At 48.9% G+C, this 19,365-nt stretch overlaps 5 protein-coding genes across 5 annotated transcripts; 2 read left to right on the top strand and 3 right to left on the bottom strand.

The window, feature by feature from the left end:
• Positions 1–453: 453 nt before the first annotated feature.
• On the bottom strand, positions 454–2,779 carry BROUX77_008101 (uncharacterized protein; the record flags this gene model as incomplete). The annotated part of the gene is made up of 3 exons (XM_073753269.1): positions 454–2,141; positions 2,245–2,302; positions 2,624–2,779. The coding sequence occupies 3 exons, from the start codon at positions 2,777–2,779 to the stop codon at positions 454–456; spliced, it is 1,902 nt and encodes a 633-aa protein (XP_073602394.1).
• Positions 2,780–7,001: 4,222 nt separating this feature from the next.
• BROUX77_008102 (uncharacterized protein) lies at positions 7,002–10,803 on the bottom strand (the record flags this gene model as incomplete). Its single annotated transcript, XM_073753270.1, has 3 exons — positions 7,002–7,596; positions 7,669–9,282; positions 9,353–10,803. 3 exons carry the CDS (start codon positions 10,801–10,803, stop codon positions 7,002–7,004), a joined length of 3,660 nt encoding a protein of 1,219 aa, XP_073602395.1.
• Positions 10,804–13,404: 2,601 nt separating this feature from the next.
• BROUX77_008103 (uncharacterized protein) lies at positions 13,405–14,784 on the top strand (the record flags this gene model as incomplete). Its single annotated transcript, XM_073753271.1, has 3 exons — positions 13,405–14,176; positions 14,240–14,354; positions 14,409–14,784. The coding sequence occupies 3 exons, from the start codon at positions 13,405–13,407 to the stop codon at positions 14,782–14,784; spliced, it is 1,263 nt and encodes a 420-aa protein (XP_073602396.1).
• A 439-nt stretch (positions 14,785–15,223) lies between these two features.
• Positions 15,224–15,887, bottom strand: BROUX77_008104 (uncharacterized protein; the record flags this gene model as incomplete). The annotated part of the gene is made up of 2 exons (XM_073753272.1): positions 15,224–15,511; positions 15,588–15,887. The coding sequence occupies 2 exons, from the start codon at positions 15,885–15,887 to the stop codon at positions 15,224–15,226; spliced, it is 588 nt and encodes a 195-aa protein (XP_073602397.1).
• Positions 15,888–16,251: 364 nt separating this feature from the next.
• Positions 16,252–18,129, top strand: BROUX77_008105 (uncharacterized protein; the record flags this gene model as incomplete). Its single annotated transcript, XM_073753273.1, has 1 exon — positions 16,252–18,129. One exon carries the CDS (start codon positions 16,252–16,254, stop codon positions 18,127–18,129), a length of 1,878 nt encoding a protein of 625 aa, XP_073602398.1.
• Between the last annotated feature and the right edge of the window lie 1,236 nt (positions 18,130–19,365).

Here is a 19,365-nt window from a genome sequence, read left to right on the forward strand (position 1 = left end):
TACCCTTTGTCCGTGTCCGTCCCATATACAGAATAGTCATCGTCCAAGCAAAAGCCTCGGTCCGTTGCCTGTTCACATCCCTACATTTCTTGATATTTTGACCATGGTTTGCTGCTTTGTGTGTTCCGGTTACTTGGCAGCATGTACCATGGTCTGTCCGTCGGTAATCGTCCCCTTTTCGTTTTCATAGGCGTTGGATGATGTGCTCAAGAGGGTGAAGGCAACGGAAGAGACAGTTTGCTTGGGCTTGACTTGTGTCAAAAACGAAGTCTAACAAGTTTGCCCAGCTAACCAAAGTAAAGATGACTAAAATCAAATCCCAACGCCGGCATGTGCCTATATCGTACGTCTGTCGCGAGGCGAATTCGACCGGTAGGCCGACCTGGCACTGGAATCTTGGCGCCGTCCTCCCTCAGGCCTGAAACAAAAGTCTTCCACGGATTTCGTGTTGGTTTAGGCAGGGGACTTGGCCGGAGGAGCAGCACCGCCATTCTGACGTGCATCACCTCCACTAACAGACAGTCCACCCATGCCCGAGGACAAGAATGAAAAGGGGTCGCCCTCATTGTTGTTACCATAAAAGTTGGACGACTGGCCAACATTTGCAGGCCCATTGTTAGCAGACTGGAAGGCAGCCTCTGCAGCCCGACTATCAAAAGGACCCGTAGAGTGGCCAGCGGGACCAGGCCCGAAGTGAGTGTTCAAAGAGGAAGGATACGGCGCAGAGCCGGCACCACCAAGGCCTGCAGGAAGGGCATATGTGCTAGGCGGGCCACTGAAATGCTGGCCGTTACCGCCATATCCACCGCCGGGCTGAAAATTACCTCCGCCCTGTGACCCAAAGGGCCCACCAGGAGGTCCGTTGTTACCTCCCATGGAGTTTTGGTTCATGTTGTTGTAGTTGTTGCCAGAATCCATGTTGGAGGAGTAACCCGAATCGGCAACTATCGCAGCACCCGCTCTGCTGGCACCACATCTCAAGCAGCAGACATTCTTGGCAAAGTTATGATAGCCGCAAATTTCGTTACCGCACTTCCAGTCACCGGCACGGAAGGGGACTACGCCACCACCACCCATGCGACCACCTCCGTGGCCCATATGACCGTGGTTATGATGGCCCATGTTGTGATGCGAGTGCATCATGTTGGGCGGGCCATTGAATCCACCACCACCATAACCACCGAAGCCTCCCATATCTCCCATAGGACCATTGCCAATCGCGGGGAAGGAGCAGCGGAAGCAGGCGGTACGACGCTGGAAATTACTGAAGCCACAGCTAGGGCAAGTCCAATCACCAGGACGAGGACGATTCTTGCTCGGAGGGAATGGCGTCAAAATGTCCGCAGCACGGTCAAGAACACGGCTGCTAGAAGGAGAGACTTCAATAGCCTTTTCGTTCAAGGCACGGCCATTCATGCACAGACTCTCAGCAGCCTCCTCGTGGGAGGAGAAGATGGCAAACCCGGTACCAGTCGGTTTGTGCTGTTCAGGAGTACGGAGAGTCCAAAAGGCAATGGGACGGCCACCATACTGCGTGAACCAACTCTCAAGCTCTGACTGAGTGGTATCATGAGGAAGGCCAGACATATGCAAAACCTTGCTCCGCTCAGACAAGAAGGCACGAACGTCAGCCCTGGCGTCCATAGGACGAGTCAGAACATCAGGGTGCCCATGAGCAGGTTGAGACTTGCGAATGAGACCACGCAGCACTCTTGCAAGAGTAATAGCTTCTTCTATAGCGCGGCGAGGGCTGGCAGGGGCCAAGGCCTGCAAGTGAAAAGGAAGGTTATGTTTAATAGGAGCACTGGACTGAACAGGTTCAACCTCCAAAGCAGCGCAGATGTTGGAGAGCATGGAAGGACCAAAAGGCAACGACTCTGGGTGGTGTTGCTGCCAACGCTGGTATTCGGTACGTAGGTCGAAAGTACGGGAATGCTGCAAGTATGGGGGTAGGACAACAGCCTTGTCACGAGCCTCGCGGGGCAGTTGTACACGTAAGTCCCAGGCATCTAGAGTCACGAAGACGAAGTCGAGGTTCTTGGATGTCAAGTGTTCCGTGACAAAGCTGTCAAAGTGATTCACGGCATCACGAAAAGTGCCAGCTCCGCGAACATGCTCCCAAGTCAGGGTAGTTAGGCTAGCTGATCATCGAGCATGTTAGTCATCAGTTTATGAGATTCAATAATTGGATACGTGAAAATCGGCAAGCAAAGGGGTGTAAGAGTATGGCGGTGGGTAGCTTACTGCAAAGAGGGGTGATTGGGGTGTTGATGGGCTTGACAAGAACACTATCACGAGCAACCTAAGTTGAACAGACGTTAGCTAGAGTTGAGAGGCAGAGCACAAGCAAGTATCATCCATCCGAATGGACTGTGGGAAAGGCTGGGCTGAGCTGGGATGGGATGGGCTTTGATCGAATCAGGCAACCAATTGAATAGATTCTGACTAACTCCCATCATGTGGTGGCCCGATGTGACTGTCGTGTCTTTTATGGCGGTCTATCGGTTTTACCGGATGTTCGGAACAAGGGCAACCATTGTATTTGGCCACGGCTTTGAGCACAATCATCTGACCGTACCATAGAGTTTGAAGCATTCCAGATGGCAAGTGGCTATTTGCTTACCTCGTCGGTGCTTTTGGCATCCAGCACAATCCATCCAAGCTCAATGACTTCCGCAGAATCTTTGGTAACGTAAACTCCATGTTCATCGCAAGTAGTAGCCACGTGCATGACAACATAGCGGTCAATGTTGCTGGACGGAGGCTGTTGAGCGGCCATGGTCGAGTACGGGGAGCTAGGTGCGGGACGGGGAGGCGGTTCTATACGGATAACTCAAATGTTGAGAATAGTTCAATCGGATCGGGTGGCAATCGAGGCCGGCGATTCTTGTCCAGAAATAGAGGAAGACGGTCGAGGGCAAGGTAGGGGAGAGAGAAGCAGTCTAGTGAAAGATTCTCCTCGTCCGTTTCCAAGGGCAGGAAAGGGAAGGCAGTTGTTGTCGAAGGAAAGCGAGGTTGAAAACAAATCAGCAGAACACCTAACCGCAAAAGCAGGCGATGGATTTGTGCAGCTAAAGGTGACAGCAAGTAAAGGCAGGCAGTGGTGAGACTGGCTGTGAAATGTCAGCAACAAGTCAAGTTAACCCCTTTGCCAAGCAAGCAAGTCCGTTGGCGTTGGTGTTGGCTATTGGAGAAACAGAGGAGAGGAGGTTACGGGTCCGGTCCCCAAAGCAAAATAGCAGCTTCAAGGTGTGTGTATGTGTTGAAGAGACGGGACGGGGAAATTGAAGTTGAGCACTGAACAACTAGATGCAAGACGGCAGAAGGGGATAAAAGCTGTATCTATCAAGAAAAGGGAAGAAGGAAGCGAAGCTTTCAGCAATTTTCAGTTCAGGTTAAGGTTCAGGGGAGCAAAACCAACCACAGCCAACCAGCTGAAAGAAAAAGAGCCTAGCAGCAAGGAAAAATGGCAACTCGCGTTTGTTCCCGTTTCTTGGGTGCCCATGAAGCAAGCCCCCCAGCCAGTTATCAATGCAGGCGGGTTGAGTGTCAAGGACGCACACAGCGCAGGCGCAGGGCCCAAAGAGCCCAAGAAAATGTCCACAAGTCCACTTTAGTGAGTCCACACCTCAATCGCCGACCAAAATCAGGCGTAGTCTCAGGCATGCGTGGGGAGGCGAGGCTAGGATTCTCCAGCCAAGTTGCCATCCTATCTCATCCCATCCCAGAACCACTAATGTATGGAGGAAGGATATCCAGTGTGGTGTGGGTGCGTGGCTATAGCTGCAAGGCTAGGAGGGAGAGAGAGGCCTTGACTGCGGTGAGAGTTTTGAGATTGGTCTCAATTTAGCCCTTAAACTTCTGGGATAACTAGTTACATGTGCTATTTTCCAGGCCTTTTCCTCTGTTTGTTTTGTGTCTGCCCGAGGCTCAGAAACCGCAGATTTGTGATTGGGATGGTGGTGATGGGTTCACAGGAGCAGCACACGGGGGCATGGGCGAAAAGGGGAACATGACAATTTATGTATGTATGTATGTGCATACATGTGTACACGCACAAAACTATATGTGAGGTGTTGTGTTGGAAGAGATTTCGGGGTCGGAGATATTGGAAACAAGATTCAAAGCAAGGCAAGACTACGCCAGCCCAACCTACATGTATTTGCTGCTGTCTCTCAAGTTGAAACATACCAGTCAGTCTATCTTTCTTGGTGCAGAGCAGATTGTGAAGGCGGGAGAAATCGAATGGCAAAACAGACCAGTTCGATTCAATGGAGGGAGGCCCTACGCACGAGCGACTCAGAGGTGATTTGACAAGTTATTGAAATAATTGATAAGAGAAATAGCAAAGACAAAGAAACACCAAGTAAAACCGTAGCCCAAGCGCGCGTCCCCGTTCGTTCTTGAATGTTGATGGTTGATGGGAGGAAAAGTCCGAAAGGATGCCAGATTCGCAAGTTGCGGGGAAAAAGCAAACTAGGAATGAAGTTTTTCCCAGTGTGGAGAAGTGAAAATGTGTATATTTCTGTCTTCTACTTTTGAGGCAGGTGCGGGTGCTGGTAACAGCCTAGAACGACAGTCACAATGCGATTGTGGTGACGAAGATGGATTCTCTTTCCTGATCTTTCCCTCATGTTAGGGTGTCACGGAACCCTAATCCACGGTAGAGGTAGGAGGGAGTTCCTGTACGCAAAACAAGACAGAACAGGACAGGACAGGACATGCCAACACAAAACACAAGAAACATGAAAGTTGGGCCAATGACTTGGTCCATGTCTGGGACCAATAGTTGCCTCGAAAAACTTGTAAGGGACAAGACGGTGGGTGTGTGGGAAGAAAGGAGAAGGGGCATGCAGACAATATGAGATATGACAGCCAACCGTGAGATGTGTACGTGTCCAGACATATTCACAAACACACATAGTTTCTATGTGCATGCATTTACCCACGATTGTTTGTAGGACGCTCCCAGTCATAAGATCACGACATCTTCAACGTTAACTACAAAAAGAAGGCTTGAGACTGTTGTGACGCGAGATCTATCATCACTTGACTTGCACTCCGACGTTTTGTCCTCCCGTCCAATGAAGCTCTCAGCACATGATTCACCCGAAATTCACCCCGACTATTCATTAGCTCACCCGCTCAACCTCCTGCATTCTTTACTGTGGTAACTAACTTGCTAGTTATTGGGTTGAGTTAGGGCTAGTTATCGACAAGATGAACTTGCACCTTTCGGGATCCTTCCATTTTGGCAGCCTTGCTTGTCGTTTGTTTCTCCCTGACAGGGCTCAAGCCCTTTTCTAAGCCCCTTCATCAGCCATCTTTCCAGGGACACCGCACTCTTCACACCTCCGCCGTTCCGGAGGACGCTATACGGGTTGAACGCCCGCCTCTTGTGTGTGAAAAACAACAGAACAACTACAAGTTAACTTCTTAGTTACCCAAGTGAACATGTCCAACTTTTCTGGCGCCGACGCCCGTTGGCCTACATGAACAAATATACATGTACCGAAACAGAGACACAGGTATAGCTTATCCTAGTCACCTTGCCTTGAGCCTTGTTCTTTGCCATTTGTGGCTCGCTGCTCACCAACACAACATTTCGACGACATTCAAGCAATGTGGAAGGTTGTACTATCACTACTAACTAATTAAATGTAACCAAGTGTCTTTAAATAGTGCAGTTTTGTATACTTATTTACATACATATGTGAAGTGTCCCAATCTTTTATGCTTCTCTCTCAATCTTCATCTCCTACAACCTACCAAGAGGTACACGTGCCACAAACAAGTGCTTGTGTGACATGACTTCGCCAGCCTCCTTTGCCAGCTCGCGTTTGGATCACGAGTTTCTTTCTGTCACCACTGCGCCTGTTGCTTTCGATCTTGAAAGCCCAACAGCAGACCTAAGAACCGAACTTAATAATAGGGTGTTTGCCTCACGATCCTTTGATCAAGGTGCACCTTCGATCTCCACGGATAGTTTTTCAGCCTTTTGCTTGGCCCTGGTTCTTTCCTTGCCCCTCTAGCACCCCTTTCTCCCTTGGTTGTTAGCCCATCCCCAGAATCAAGCTCCATGGCCTGCCACGAGACCCAAGCTTTACCGTCAGGCCCTATTTTGGTAACCGCGTACACCAAAACTCCCCCGGCACGACAGCGTAAGCAGAGACATTCGCAGGGCCTGATATCTCTTCTTGGTACCTTGTTCAAAAGCCCATCCTCTCCCCAATCTCACGACGCGAAAACTACTACGCCTGACCTACGATGTAATGAACTACCGCCTGTGCAAGCTTTCTCCTTTAAAGGGCTTCTAGCCACAGCCTTGGATATGCCTACCAGCACCAAGATTACACACGCAGATTTGCCCCCTTCTTCTGGTGCACATGACAACATCAAGACCAGTCTCATGCGAATCGCTGAAATATGTGCACGCTCGCGTTATTCACTGAGTAACCAGCACGAGGCACAAAGAGATCCAAATCGTGGAACATGCTATCAATTCGCCCAAGTTCAATCTATAGAACCTGCGTATGCGCTTCAGGTGGCAGATCTGCATGCTAGTCCGAGTGGTATGAACACTCATGGATCGTCGAGAAGCCAAGACCAGACAGCCTCACTACAGTCAGATTCGAGTACTTAAAACTTACAAAGTAAGATAACTATGTTGCAGTAGACAGCCAGATTTTGCAATCTTACATTCGTGTTTATGGTGACTAATAGAGCTTGATAGACAAAAGATTTAATGGTGGCATCATTGTAATATCTGCTGAAATGGATGGTCGTTAGTTTACATATCAAGGAACGGAATTGGCATCATCGGAGAAACCGTTCATTAATCAACCCTCACAATAAAACATCAAAATCGTTCATATCACTGGAAACAACAGGCGTCACATAGTACATGAGAGGAAACACAGCCTAAATCTCATAACTATCATGTATAGCTTTTAACAGAAATACGAAGCATACGCCACACCAAACAGTTAGTTTTCTATCCCTCAAATTGCCTTGAGTTCGCCATTCCCAGTGCACATGGTTTCCATTGGGTTTGATACCAAAGGCTCAACATTCGTTTCTGGCACGATCGTCAGATCTGAGTTTCCATGGTGAGATTGGAGAGCTGCATCGGTCTGACTCGCCAAAGAAGTAATGTTCGAGGATGGATTGGAACGATCTGGTAGGGGCATGGATTCACCAGTATATGTCTTGGACCCAGTATCCAGTTCTGCTGGTGGTGGCTTCAAACCAAATTGCGTCTTGTTTGTGGTTTCAGTTGTCTCCGGATCTTTAACAGCCATGACATCGACATCGGCATCGGGAATAACTGTGTCCGCAGGGGGGGCGTCATTGGTAGTGATGGGATTAAAACCAGACCCCATAGTATCAACTGCATCCTGAATGGCGACTGGCATGGCTGATTTATCGACAAAAGTTGAAGCTTCAGATGTAGCCAGGTTACAATTGGGATTCGCCTTGGTTGCCACCTTGACCGCGTCAGCCGTGAAATCGGACTCATGTCCACGTGCCCGACGAGCTTCGCGGCGAAGGGCTTTAGAGTCGAATTCATGCCAATCACCATCAAGATATTGTAGTCTAAGTCATAGGTATCAGTAAAATGCCAAAGGTCAATGTGGAAAGTGTAAAGGAAACTGGTCTTATACTCACTCGGTACACTGAACAGGCGCCGGTTCCTCATTTGTGAAGTAAGGGTGGTTCAAAACATCCGTAGCTGAAGGTCTCCGGTCCGGGTCATACTGAAACATGGAAGCTAGAAGCTGCAACGCATGTGGCGATACTCTGTCGCAATACTTGCCATCAAAAACACATGGTTTCAAGACATTGGGCCGTAAAAGTTGAAACCACGGCAGCTTGGTTATGCCTGGCCAATTTTCTTTGGTTGGAGTACCCATGACGGAGAAGATTCGCTCAAGTTGGTTCGATTCTGTACCATCGCCAGGGAAGATAGGTTGACGGCAAAATATCTCCACCATGACACACGCAGCACTCCATACATCAACCATCGCGGAGTACTTGGTTTCCCCTAGTAGGAGCTCCGGAGGCCGGTACCAAATTGTGATGACTCTGTTGGTATAGTCGAGGCGGTGTCTTTTGGCATAAAATCGAGCAAGACCAAAGTCTGCAAGCTTGAGAACACCATCCTTGCTAACCAGGATGTTGGCCGCCTTGATGTCCCGATGCAGAACTCCACGGGCATGTAGATATTCAAGACCCTCGAACATCTGCTTCGACATGTTCTTTTTTTGAGCCTTGTCTAGCTTAAAAGATGGGTGATTCAAAATGCCGGTAAGGTCATGTGATAGATATTCAAACACCATGAAACATTCGTTTTTCTCAACCATGACTTCCAACAGACTGACAACATTGGTGTGGCGAAGGTACTGAAGAAGCTTGATTTCACGCATAGCCGTGACAGGAAATCCGTCCCGCTCACCTTCCATTCGAATCTTCTTCAGGGCAACTAGGTTGTTGGTATAAACATTCATAGCTTTAAAAACCTTTCCGTAGGTACCTGAACCAACAACGGACTCATTGCCGGGTTTTCGGTAGTACACAGACTGAGAATTGGCTAGATGCTCTGGAAGCTGTGGCTTTGGCAAGAGTTTGCGAAATTTCTTGGTGACCTTCCGTGTCCTAGGAGGACGAGGTTGTTGATGCAAAGCTCGGGATGCTCTGCATGAAGCGGGGCCAGTAGGTGCGTTTTTAGGTGGCGCATCGCGATCACCGTCATCGTTATTTTTTGGGTTACCATCCGAGGCCTGTTTGTCTAGTTGTGTGGCAAGTGAAGCACTAAACTTTTGGGAAATTTCAGGCTTAGGGACTGTGGTTGTGGAGGTCTTTGAGGGTTTGAAAGCAAAACTAAACTTGTGACCACTTGAAGGACCTAGCAACGAAGCTTGATTTGAGTTGTCGGGAAATGAATCCCCGTTGACCGAGTCGTTATGTTTGGCAACAGAATCATGAGCACTAGCAGACCCATCTGCAGGATCCTGTATGTAAGACTGATCAGATTTTTCGTCGCGGTTAGGCTGAGTGCTTGAGGAATTAGGCCGACTGTTCGAATGTGGTTCGTATCTGGGTGCTTCATCAGTGACACCAGGAGCGATTGCCTGGGAGTCATTTATTGAATGACCGGCTCGGAAAGCAGTAGAGGCGGGACGAAAATTCCTGCGATTCGATGGCCCGGTGGGAGCCAGTAGTGGAGGGGAGTTGGATATTTGGGAGTTCGGATCACCCTTCAGCAGATCTTGAGACGGAAGTCTGGAGAGAAAGAGGATAGCGTTAGCGTTTGACAAGGTGATGAGCGCATACGAAATTATTGTGTACTTACCCAGTTGCTACCGGTTCATAAGAATCTGCGTTAATTTTCGGGGGGCCATGTCGAAGACTACTGAAACCACGCAGCGGAGATCGGGAAGAGCTCATGTCATTCTCTACATGGGGCACCGACTGGTCATTACGACTTAGTCGGGCTGCGAGATTGACCTCGACGCTGTTGGCTCCGGAGGCGAATGGATCTCCAGGTGTAGGGCGCTTGCCGCGCTTGCGTTCACGCCGAATTTTTCGACCACCATGTTCAATATCGTCGTCGTCATCAAGCCAGTCATGGCGTCGGTCACGTTCTCCATCTCTAGAGGTGCGGTCCTGATTTCTATCATAATTGTAGTCACGGTCGCGGTCGTGGTCGCGATCTCGGCTGTGGCTAGGCGAACGTTTGCGTAAAGCTGGTCGTGAGCCCCTAGGACTTTTGCTTCGACTACGTGGCCGGCGATCAGATTCAACACTTCTGTGGCGCTGGGTATTTAACGTAAACAACCCAGCTTTAGATGAATTTGAATTTGTCGTGTTGGTAGCGTTGGATGGCTGCGGTCGTGAACGTGATCTTGAGCGAGATTGTCGAGGTTGTCGAGAATCAAGAGAATTCTGTCTACGGCGATGTGAGGATCTGGCATCATTGTCGGAATCATCGTTGTAATCCCTGTCTTTGTTTCGAGCTGGGTGTCGATCGCGGTCTCTGTCTCGATCTCTACTGCGATCTCTGCCTCTGTTCTTGTCTCGATTCCTATCGAGATCACCATTATAGTCACGGTCTCTGTCCCGTCGATTTCGCTCGCGTTTAGAGCGTTTTCGGTGTGAGTATGGAGATGGGCTCCTTGATCGACGACGTTTGATGGTCGGAGAATGATTTTCACGAAAGGCGGATGATGTTTCAGCGCGGGCGCGGTCGGATCTGTGGCGGCCGTAGTCAACTGACCTTGACCTGTGGCGAGATGTAGATGCAAGGTGTTCTCTATTTGAATCACGATCCCGTCGGCGGTCTTTCCCGTCGCGTGATCTCGAAGTTGATCGAGAACGCGAGTATCGGCGTTTGCTAGACTCAGAAGCACCTTGGTGTGTAGAGTCTGAAAACCCCAAAGCTGGAGGGTCAAAGACGTGCGACATACGAGACGGTGCTGAAGACTTGATGTCTTCACTGATCGATGGAGATTCACGGCGGTACCGCCGTTTGCTTGAGTCTCTGCCTCTATCCCTATCTCTGTCCCTGTTTCGGTCTCTATCTCGCGCTGAACCAGACTGGCCTCCTTCTAATCGTGAGCGAGATAACCGGCCATGGTGCTTGAATGGCCCAGCCTGATGATGACTGTGGGAACCATCTGGAGATGAGCAGTTATGTAGCGACGTGCCACTTTTGGGCTCTCTTGGCACATGGCCTCCGGGGATAGCTCCAGAGCCGCGCCGTTCTCTTTCCAGCTGCTGATTGTTGACAGCGGTGCCGCTCATGATTGATATATGAGAGGCGTATGGGGGTTCACAGGTGCATGGCCTGGCTGTGATGGCGAAAAAAGAAATAAAAAGGATAATAAAGTATTAAAAGGACCGGATGGGCAAGGAACTTGGGAAGGAAGAAAATGCGAGAAGAATGAAAACTAATAGGTTTTCTGGGTGCTGCGCACACAAATCAAAGACCAAGAGTCAGCAGCATCAAGAACCAAGAAGTCCAAACTGAACAATGGCAGTTAAGCTCAAAAAAGACCGAGATTGCGATTGAAATCGATGGTTTCTGCAGTGTGCGATATGCAGAACAAGGACGTTTCCGCTAAGCGTGCGTCACGAGCTGCAAACTGGGCTGGGCTGGGTGGCTTCGGTACTTTGGTTTCAATGCGTCGCCCGTTTCTTCGACTCTGCTGTTTTGGGCTTTTTCTTCACTTGCGGCAAGCTTGCAATGCAGAGGGCAGCAATTCAGATAAAGGCAAAGCAGAGCCAAGCTTTCAAACTCAACCATGAAGGATGGGTTGAGCGGGCTTTGTCAGGAAAGTTGACCCGAGAATTAAGCGAATATCCGAGATTCAACCGACGGCAAGCTTGAAATGGAAAACTTCGGCGCGCTGCACATGTGTCAGCGGTGGGGAGTCAGCGCGTGACCTGGGAGCCAAGAGTGAGGTCGCCAAGAGTTGGGACTCAACAAAGTAATGAAGTGGTCCTTTAGTATATCTTGCGGTAGACAGTGTCATGGTCGCGATGTTGTGTGGGTAGGAAATCAGCCAGGCCTGGGCTAGATTGCCATAACGGATGAAGACCAAGTTAAAAGGCCAGGCGTGACCACAGTATGTAGAAAGCCACTCGCTAGGTCCGATGAGACTCGGCAGCAGAGTATATCCTGAAAGCAGCCCAGCTGTGTTCTAGCACAACCGTCTTGAAGCGCGGTTAGTAGCCTCCTGGCTTCCTTGAATAAGAAAAGCCTCCCATCGAACATACACAATCATTTACAAGCCGCCGCCTTTCCAACGCCATTCCTTCCATTCCCATCCCGACACCTAAGGCAGATAGCTAATCTTGAGGCATGACGATCCCAACACCTTCAACAAGGCAGTCTAGGCCATGCATGTTACATGACACCATGCCTAACCTTAACACAAGCATCCAAGTTGCCAAATCGGCGGGCAGCGTATGGGGGGAATTGGTCCTATTGCAACGGTCGTGGAAAGGCGTCATGAAATGCTGAATTTGTGTCGGTATTTCAACATGCCGAGAAAGCTAACTTACGGGAAGCAAGACCCGACGAGACTAGCTGTGCATAATTGGCATGATGGTAGCACCTAAGTGACGGTGCTTCTGCATATGAAACAGCTGTAGCCCACCGAACTTAATCGTTTCAGACAAGCATAAGACTTGCGTCGAATGCTGCCGTTTGGTGAAAGGTTAGGGCCGTCTCTCGAGGCGGCGTCCAGGTGAGAAATACAGTGATCTCGAACACGACCCGCTTGGAGGATCTACAGGTGGCCGTCTCAACACAAATGTGAGATGAACGATCAACGATTCGATATGAAGACCATGATTTCTCTCAATTGACTCTGAATGAGTTGTGGCGTGCGAAGAGTTCTCTTCGAGGCGGGGACACCGATGAATGCTTCGAAGTTTAGCGTTCATCTACAGCATTTGAGCACATGAAACCCAATGCATGAAGATCACGAAGTCAACTTCATTATCTGAAAACGTCAGGCCGATATGGAGGCGGTGGTAGAACAAGGACGAAATTTAGCTGCCCCGGGAGGCAAAGCAGGCCTGGTAAGTTGAAGCACAGACTATACCATCACGAGCTCTTGCTTGAAATGGCCATGTCAAGTGGCGGAGGTAATATGGCATCACACACAAAAACAGTTGGAAATCAGGTTGAACGGGTGTTTCTGTTGTGGTTTGCATGTATGAAATAAGGTGTGAAATTTCGTGTGTAGTTATGTAGATAGAGATGGGAGTGCACACTCAAAGATAGTTGAGCCCCACCTCATTGAGCGTCCTGGCAGCTGGTCGGGGGTGTCAAAAGTCCGTGGTTCGGATTATGTAATCACACACCCCTTGTCCTCTAAAATTTATCCCTACTGCGTCGACAGATATTGTACAAGTTCGAGTTGCAATTGACGTGGTAATTTTGCTGAGTAGATTGGCGGCTAAGAACCACAATATTCAATCATTTGAATTGGCCTGGCGAAAATGGACGATGTGGTTAGCTCATCGTGGCACTTATGTGGTTATGTCTATATCATTTCTGGGTTAGCAATGGTGTCGCTTGACCAAGACAGCGAAAACTGAATCAATGTTTAAAAGGCAACTCTACTGTCAGAACTGAAAATGTAGCCGCTCTGTCAATTATATAGTCCTTGTCAGTTGGTGTCATGTATTCGTGTTACTTTATACTGAAAACGACAATGATCGTTCAGTAAATTCAATCGAAACGTTTCTTCTTCGCAGTCCAATCAGCTAACCCTAAGCTAAATTATCTTCCCGACGTACAACTATAACTATGGAGCATCCACACTTCACCGCATTATTTCTTTCATCTTCTCCTCTTACCCCTAACATCAACGCAGTCGAACATATACAACCATGGAGTGGCTTGGACATGCCAGTGTGAGCTTTACGCACAACACAGAGCCTGTGAAGTTTACTCTGAAAGATGGCTCGCAGACCGATTTGCTCAAGATTTGTGAACAGGCCACGCCAGAATGCCGTCTGAACCCGTTGTACTTCAACGGTCATGTACAGACGGCCGTTGCTGCCACGTCTCGTGATGCACCGCCGCTTTATTACAAGCGCCGAATTTTTGAATCTGAAGAGGTCAACATTCCCGGAACCTTCACGGTCGACTGGGCTGTGTCGCCTAACCAGGAGCCCAAGGACGCTACGTTGCCCCCGCGCACCACGTATTGGACCGAGGATGAGTTTGCAGCTCTGTCCGGGGACGACACCAAGCCTATGCTCATTGTTATGCATGGCCTTTCCGGTGGTTCGCATGAGGCGTATTTGAGACACACTATTGCGCCTTTGGTGGATAGCGGGAAATGGGAAGTTGTCGTTATCAACTCGCGTGGCTGCGCATGGAGCAAGATTACTTCTGGAATCTTTTACAATGCCCGTGCTACCTGGGATGTGCGCCAACTTATCAAGTGGACTGGCAAAAACTATCCCAACAGACCTCTCTTCGGCATTGGGTTCTCGCTGGGTGCCAATATCTTGGCCAACTATATGGGCGAGGAGGGCGAAAACTGTGTCCTGAAGACCGCAGTTCTTTGCTCTAATCCATTCAACCTCGAGGTATCCAATACGTGCCTACGCCGGACATGGGTTGGCCGAGAGGTTTACATGAAGGCAATGGGTAGTAAGTAATAGAAGGTCTTTGTTATATCCACCTCATACCCAGAATCTTGCTAACATCTACTAGGCAGCATGAAGAAGCTAGCGTATCGGCACCAGGATTCAATAAAGAAGTATACCAACTATGACTACGACAAGCTCATGAAAATTACCTACCTCTACGAGTTTGATCGCGAAATCCAGTAAGTCCACGTATAGCCTTCTGATCAAGACCAAAGTTAACCATCACCACAAAGACCTAAGACTTGGGGTTACCCAACGGAGACTGCGTACTACCGTGATGCTTCTTCGTCTGATTCCGTCCTTTCTATTCGGATTCCTGTCTTTGCTGTTCATGCCAAGGACGATCCCATTGCTTCTGATGAGGCTATGCCTTACCCCGAAATTGCTGCCAACCCGTACACTGTAATGCTGGCTACTTCCCTAGGTGGTCACCTTGGCTGGTTTGAGGTTGGCGGCGGCCGTTGGTTCACGAAGCCGGTTTGTAACTATCTTAACCGCATGGCCTTTGACGTTGACATCGAAACTGTTCCCAAGGTTGATCTCATGTCCAATCGGAGACGGGAATACACCTATGATGCCATGAACCGTCATTGGGAAAACAAAGCCTAGAAGATAGAGCTTAGCACATAGAACATGCTCATCATAGATGCTAGATTATAAAATAGTTGTCCTTATATCATCTCTTGTCATCGCCCCGTAGCAATGAACCCAAATAGTATTGATTGATTAAAAGACAACAAAAAGGTACACGTTTGAAAGTAACTGGTATGGCAGACCAGTCCCGAAAAGATCAAGATCGCTTTTCTGCAGCCAAGAACGCCGATGCCCATGCAATGTAAACACCTAAAACCACCCTTCACACACTATTCCCCCATCCAATCAGTCGAGACAGTCATGGCCTTGACTGCAGATAGGGACACGTGACTATACTATTTCCAGCAGAATCTAACTCTGATACAACCAAGAGCTTGTACTCACATTCTAAGTCATTGGAGAATAAGATCGGTTTCCACCTGCCAGAAAGTCCAAGCCTGTATTGTGGTTGCAATTAAGCAAACGCTACACGCTTCTTAAGCTTGGCAGGCTTTGTGCCAGCAAGGGCAATCTGCTTGAGTGACTCGCCCTCGTCCTCGCCCTCCTTGGTTTTCCGCTTGCGCTTTTTGCGTAGGCCGTCCTTGGCATCTTCAAGCTGTGCCTTTCTCTCGGCCTCCTTCTTCTCGGCTTCGACTCTGCGGGCTTCGCGTACTTCTTCGAGTTGGCGGGCCTTCATGATCTTAGACTCGATCTGACCTTCCTTTTCAGCTTGGACCATGGCGAGAATGGTAGACATGCTCTCCTGTAGTAAGACAAGTTTGTTAGCGATGTTTTTAAACAGAAACCCCCGTTTTTGCGTGTGATTTAGGGGTGCATACTTTGTCATCAACAAACACCTTGCCCTTCTTCTTGCCCTTCGGCTTGACCACTCCAATGGGCGTGATCTTGTTGAGCTCTGGGAGGTTTAATTCTTTGGCGGTGAATGTCTTCTTCTTGTTGCGTCTGCGTAGCAGCTCAACCAGGCTGCTAGATGTCTTTGGTGTTTGACTAGGCGGGGTGCCTTTCTGGTCCTTGTACTTGACGACGCCGGTCGGAGGGCGATTGCGCTGTGCCTTTTCCTTGGCCTGATTGGACTTGTTCAGCGCATGTTTGTTCTTCATCGTAGTTGTCCGTGCCATGGTGAGAAGAATGTACGACGGCAAAAGCGTCAGATAGTCGAGACTGAGTGTGCGATTCGAAATGGAGATCTGAAAAAGCTAATAACTAGCAACCAACAGCGCGGCGGCTTTGTAGTGGAGCGCCAAAACTAATGCGCAACTTGGTAGTTTTGAATTTTTTTGAAACTTTGACAGTTGATAAGATAAGATTGCTACGGCAGAAATACGGCAAATCCGATAGAGCCGTTGTGCATGCATTAGTTTTCAGTCATACCGTGCATAAAACTACTGCACAAAATATTTTTACGATTCATCTGCCCCTCCCTAACCATGAAGATGTCTGCATCCTCGCAAAACCACCTTCACGGGATTGTCGGCAGCCGTCATGATTCCCGAAAAGCCGCTGCCATGCTCGGACGAGTTTAAGACACCTGATGCGTACATTGAAGCGCTACTTGGGTTTGTCTCTACCAACAAGCTATTCCAGTTACTATGTGGTGGCGTACACATCTTGGACTTCTTCACGACGGACCCTGGCCTGTTCCAAGCAGTGATTCCCGAAGACTGGCAACACTTCCTCGTCTCATGCCCGCCTATGAAGCTACTTGATCTTCTCATGCGTGATGATATCTCGGGTGAACTGCCGACTTGCTGTGAGGTGCCCGTGCCGACATCTCTGGCAGAGTATATCACCCAGATTCGGCGACTTACACTACGCCGCGAGTTTAAACCACGCCAGCCAAACTTGAAAAAGTTGCCCCGCCATATTACAGTGGGCATGAAAGAGAAGAAGATCCATGAGGTTGTCAACTTTGCAGACTACATTCACGGGCTTGTTGGTGACATTGCAACAACCTACGATGAGAAAATCACCCACCTGATTGATTTTGGTAGTGGACAAAACTATCTTGGTCGCACTCTGGCAAGCAAGCCGTATGCACACAATATTGTTGCTGTTGAGTGTCGCGAAGAGAACATTCTGGGTGCAAAGGATCTGGACATCTTAGCTGGAATTGCGAAGAAGCCAGTGATTATGCGTAACAAGAAGATGTTCATGCAAAGTGTCGAGAGCAAGAAGCTAGAGACTGAGACTGATGCCAATAGGCGTGAGTGGCTTGAACGCAATCTAGAAAAGAAGATTGATGTCGACGAGAAGGCCGACCTTCGCCCTCGGAGAGCTATTGGTGCCCAGGCAGAGTATGAGCGTACTCAAGGCAATGGGGTCATCACATATGTTGAGGGGCGCATGGAAAGCGGCGATTTGACAGAAATTATCCAACGACTGGATGCTGTACAACTCCAGGAGAAGAAGGATGCCCTTGTTGGTGAAGAGGACATCTCTGAGGAAGACCTTGAAAAAGAGGCAAAATCTGACGCTGAAAAGCGGAAGCTGATGGCTATTTCCATCCATTCATGTGGAAATCTATCTCACTATGGCATCCGATCGCTGGTTATGAACCCATCGATGCGTGCTGTAGCCATCGTTGGATGCTGCTACAACCTGATGACTGAGCGTCTTGGCCCTCCTACATATCTCTCGCAATACCTCCGACCAACCTTGCAAGCTATCAACGGCCGCGTAATTCGGGAATCTTCCCGTTTTGACCCTCAGGGCTTCCCGATAAGCAGCCAACTGGAAGAATACAAAGGGGAGGGAATACGACTGAATATAACTGCACGCATGATGGCCTGTCAAGCACCATTAAACTGGGGTGAGGACGATAGCGACGGTTTTTTCTCTCGGCACTTCTTCCGTGCCATTCTACAGAGAATCTTCTTAGACTATGGTATTGTTTCGACTGTACGACACACGGCAAAGGATGCGAGCGGGCAAGACGTGGAACCCAGCGACAATGCCACGGCGGACTCACCGTTCAATCTGAGCACGAACCCGGTCATTGTTGGCTCGCTTCGCAAGGCGGCCTACAAGAGTCTGCATGCATATGTGCGTGGGGCCATTGCGAAATTGATCACAAGCAAGGACTACGAGCAGCATGCGGCATCAGTGGCCGAGGCTACTAAGGACTTGACTGATGAGGATATTGAAAGATATAAGCAGAAGTATATACCGCGCTACCGCGAGATGTCTGCAGTCTGGAGTTTGATTTCGTTCAGCGCACAAGTCGTAGAGTCGATGATTGTCACAGACAGATGGCAGTTCCTACGAGAACATGGCGATGTAGTCAAAGACTGCTGGGTGGAGACAGTGTTTGATTACAAGCATAGCCCGCGAAATCTAGTAGTGGTGGGAATCAAGCGGTAGATGCCCCGTGATGCCATTCGTGGGGGGTTGTTCAAAACTGGGTAGGAATAGACAGAAGTAGAGAAATTCATTGTAGAATAGAGTCATCCAAAGTTCAGATTTACAGACTTAGGAACCGATTCTTGCACACATATCTCCATGTAGCTATGTAGAAGGATCTTCTTGCTGTTAGGCTTCAGTTTACAAGTCTTGCCCCCACACTCGCCTCGCGTGAACGTGTGTATGCCGCCGCGCAAGGCGGTCCGGTGCTGCAAGTCACCAGGTGCTTGGGCAAATGTTTTAGCCATTTCCCTAGTTATAGTATTCTCTATGGTCATTCTGTGGCGTAGACATATGTATTTATGTATGTACATACATATGTACGTAGTTATACACAGTAGCACAGTCGCTCCGTAACAGTCTTGAACTACGACCTGTAGTATACTTGTTGATTGCCACGGGCAACATGGGGTGGGGGGTGATGAAGGAGTTGCCGAGGAGGAAAGGAGATCATGTATGGGACTCGAAACGAAAGACACAGGGACAGGGCTACGCGGGACAGAACAGCATTTCTTATCTTTGGGCTGCCGTGTGCACAATGTATAAATAGGCTGTGGGCCATGACTTGCTACATATATTCATGACAAGTGTTACGACATGGTTACATCTGCACAGTGGCTACTGCGAAGCCATTAGCTAGAACAACGTAAGATTTAAGACAAATCTTTCTCTTGTATAACTAATTGTTGAGGCCTTGGTTCAGTCTCGTCTTGTCTGAGGTCGGATGAAATGTTAACTACTACACTAGACCCCCACGTTGCGTTGCCGGAAACATAGCTGACGGCGTGGGGGAAAAGAAAGGCAACCCCAAGTTTAATATAGTTAGTTAGCCAACTATGCCTAACTATGCAATCAAGTCACCAATTATACAGCATGTTGAAGATGGCAAATCATGGGACCCTGTCAATGAGACAAGACAGATGCAGATGCAGGTGTTGAGCGAGCTGCATATCAAGTTGACAACGAATGTAGGGTGTATGTATTTGTTGTGACGCTAGCCAGTTAGTTAGTCAACTAACTATACAACACACCTCAATTACATGGTCAAATTACCAGTCGGGTCTTGGCTGTATGCCGTCTTGGGGCCCCTGTGCTGGTGCTGCGCGGCAAGTTGCTGTGCATATGTATGTATGTGCATACATGCATACACACACCACAGGCAATCTAAGACTTGGTGGAGAACCCGAAGAGTTCTCT

Source organism: Berkeleyomyces rouxiae (genome assembly GCF_048999995.1).
Source record: "Berkeleyomyces rouxiae strain 22BRR77 chromosome Unknown BrBRR77_ptg000012l, whole genome shotgun sequence".
In the NCBI taxonomy this organism is placed as follows: Eukaryota; Fungi; Ascomycota; class Sordariomycetes; order Microascales; family Ceratocystidaceae; genus Berkeleyomyces; species Berkeleyomyces rouxiae.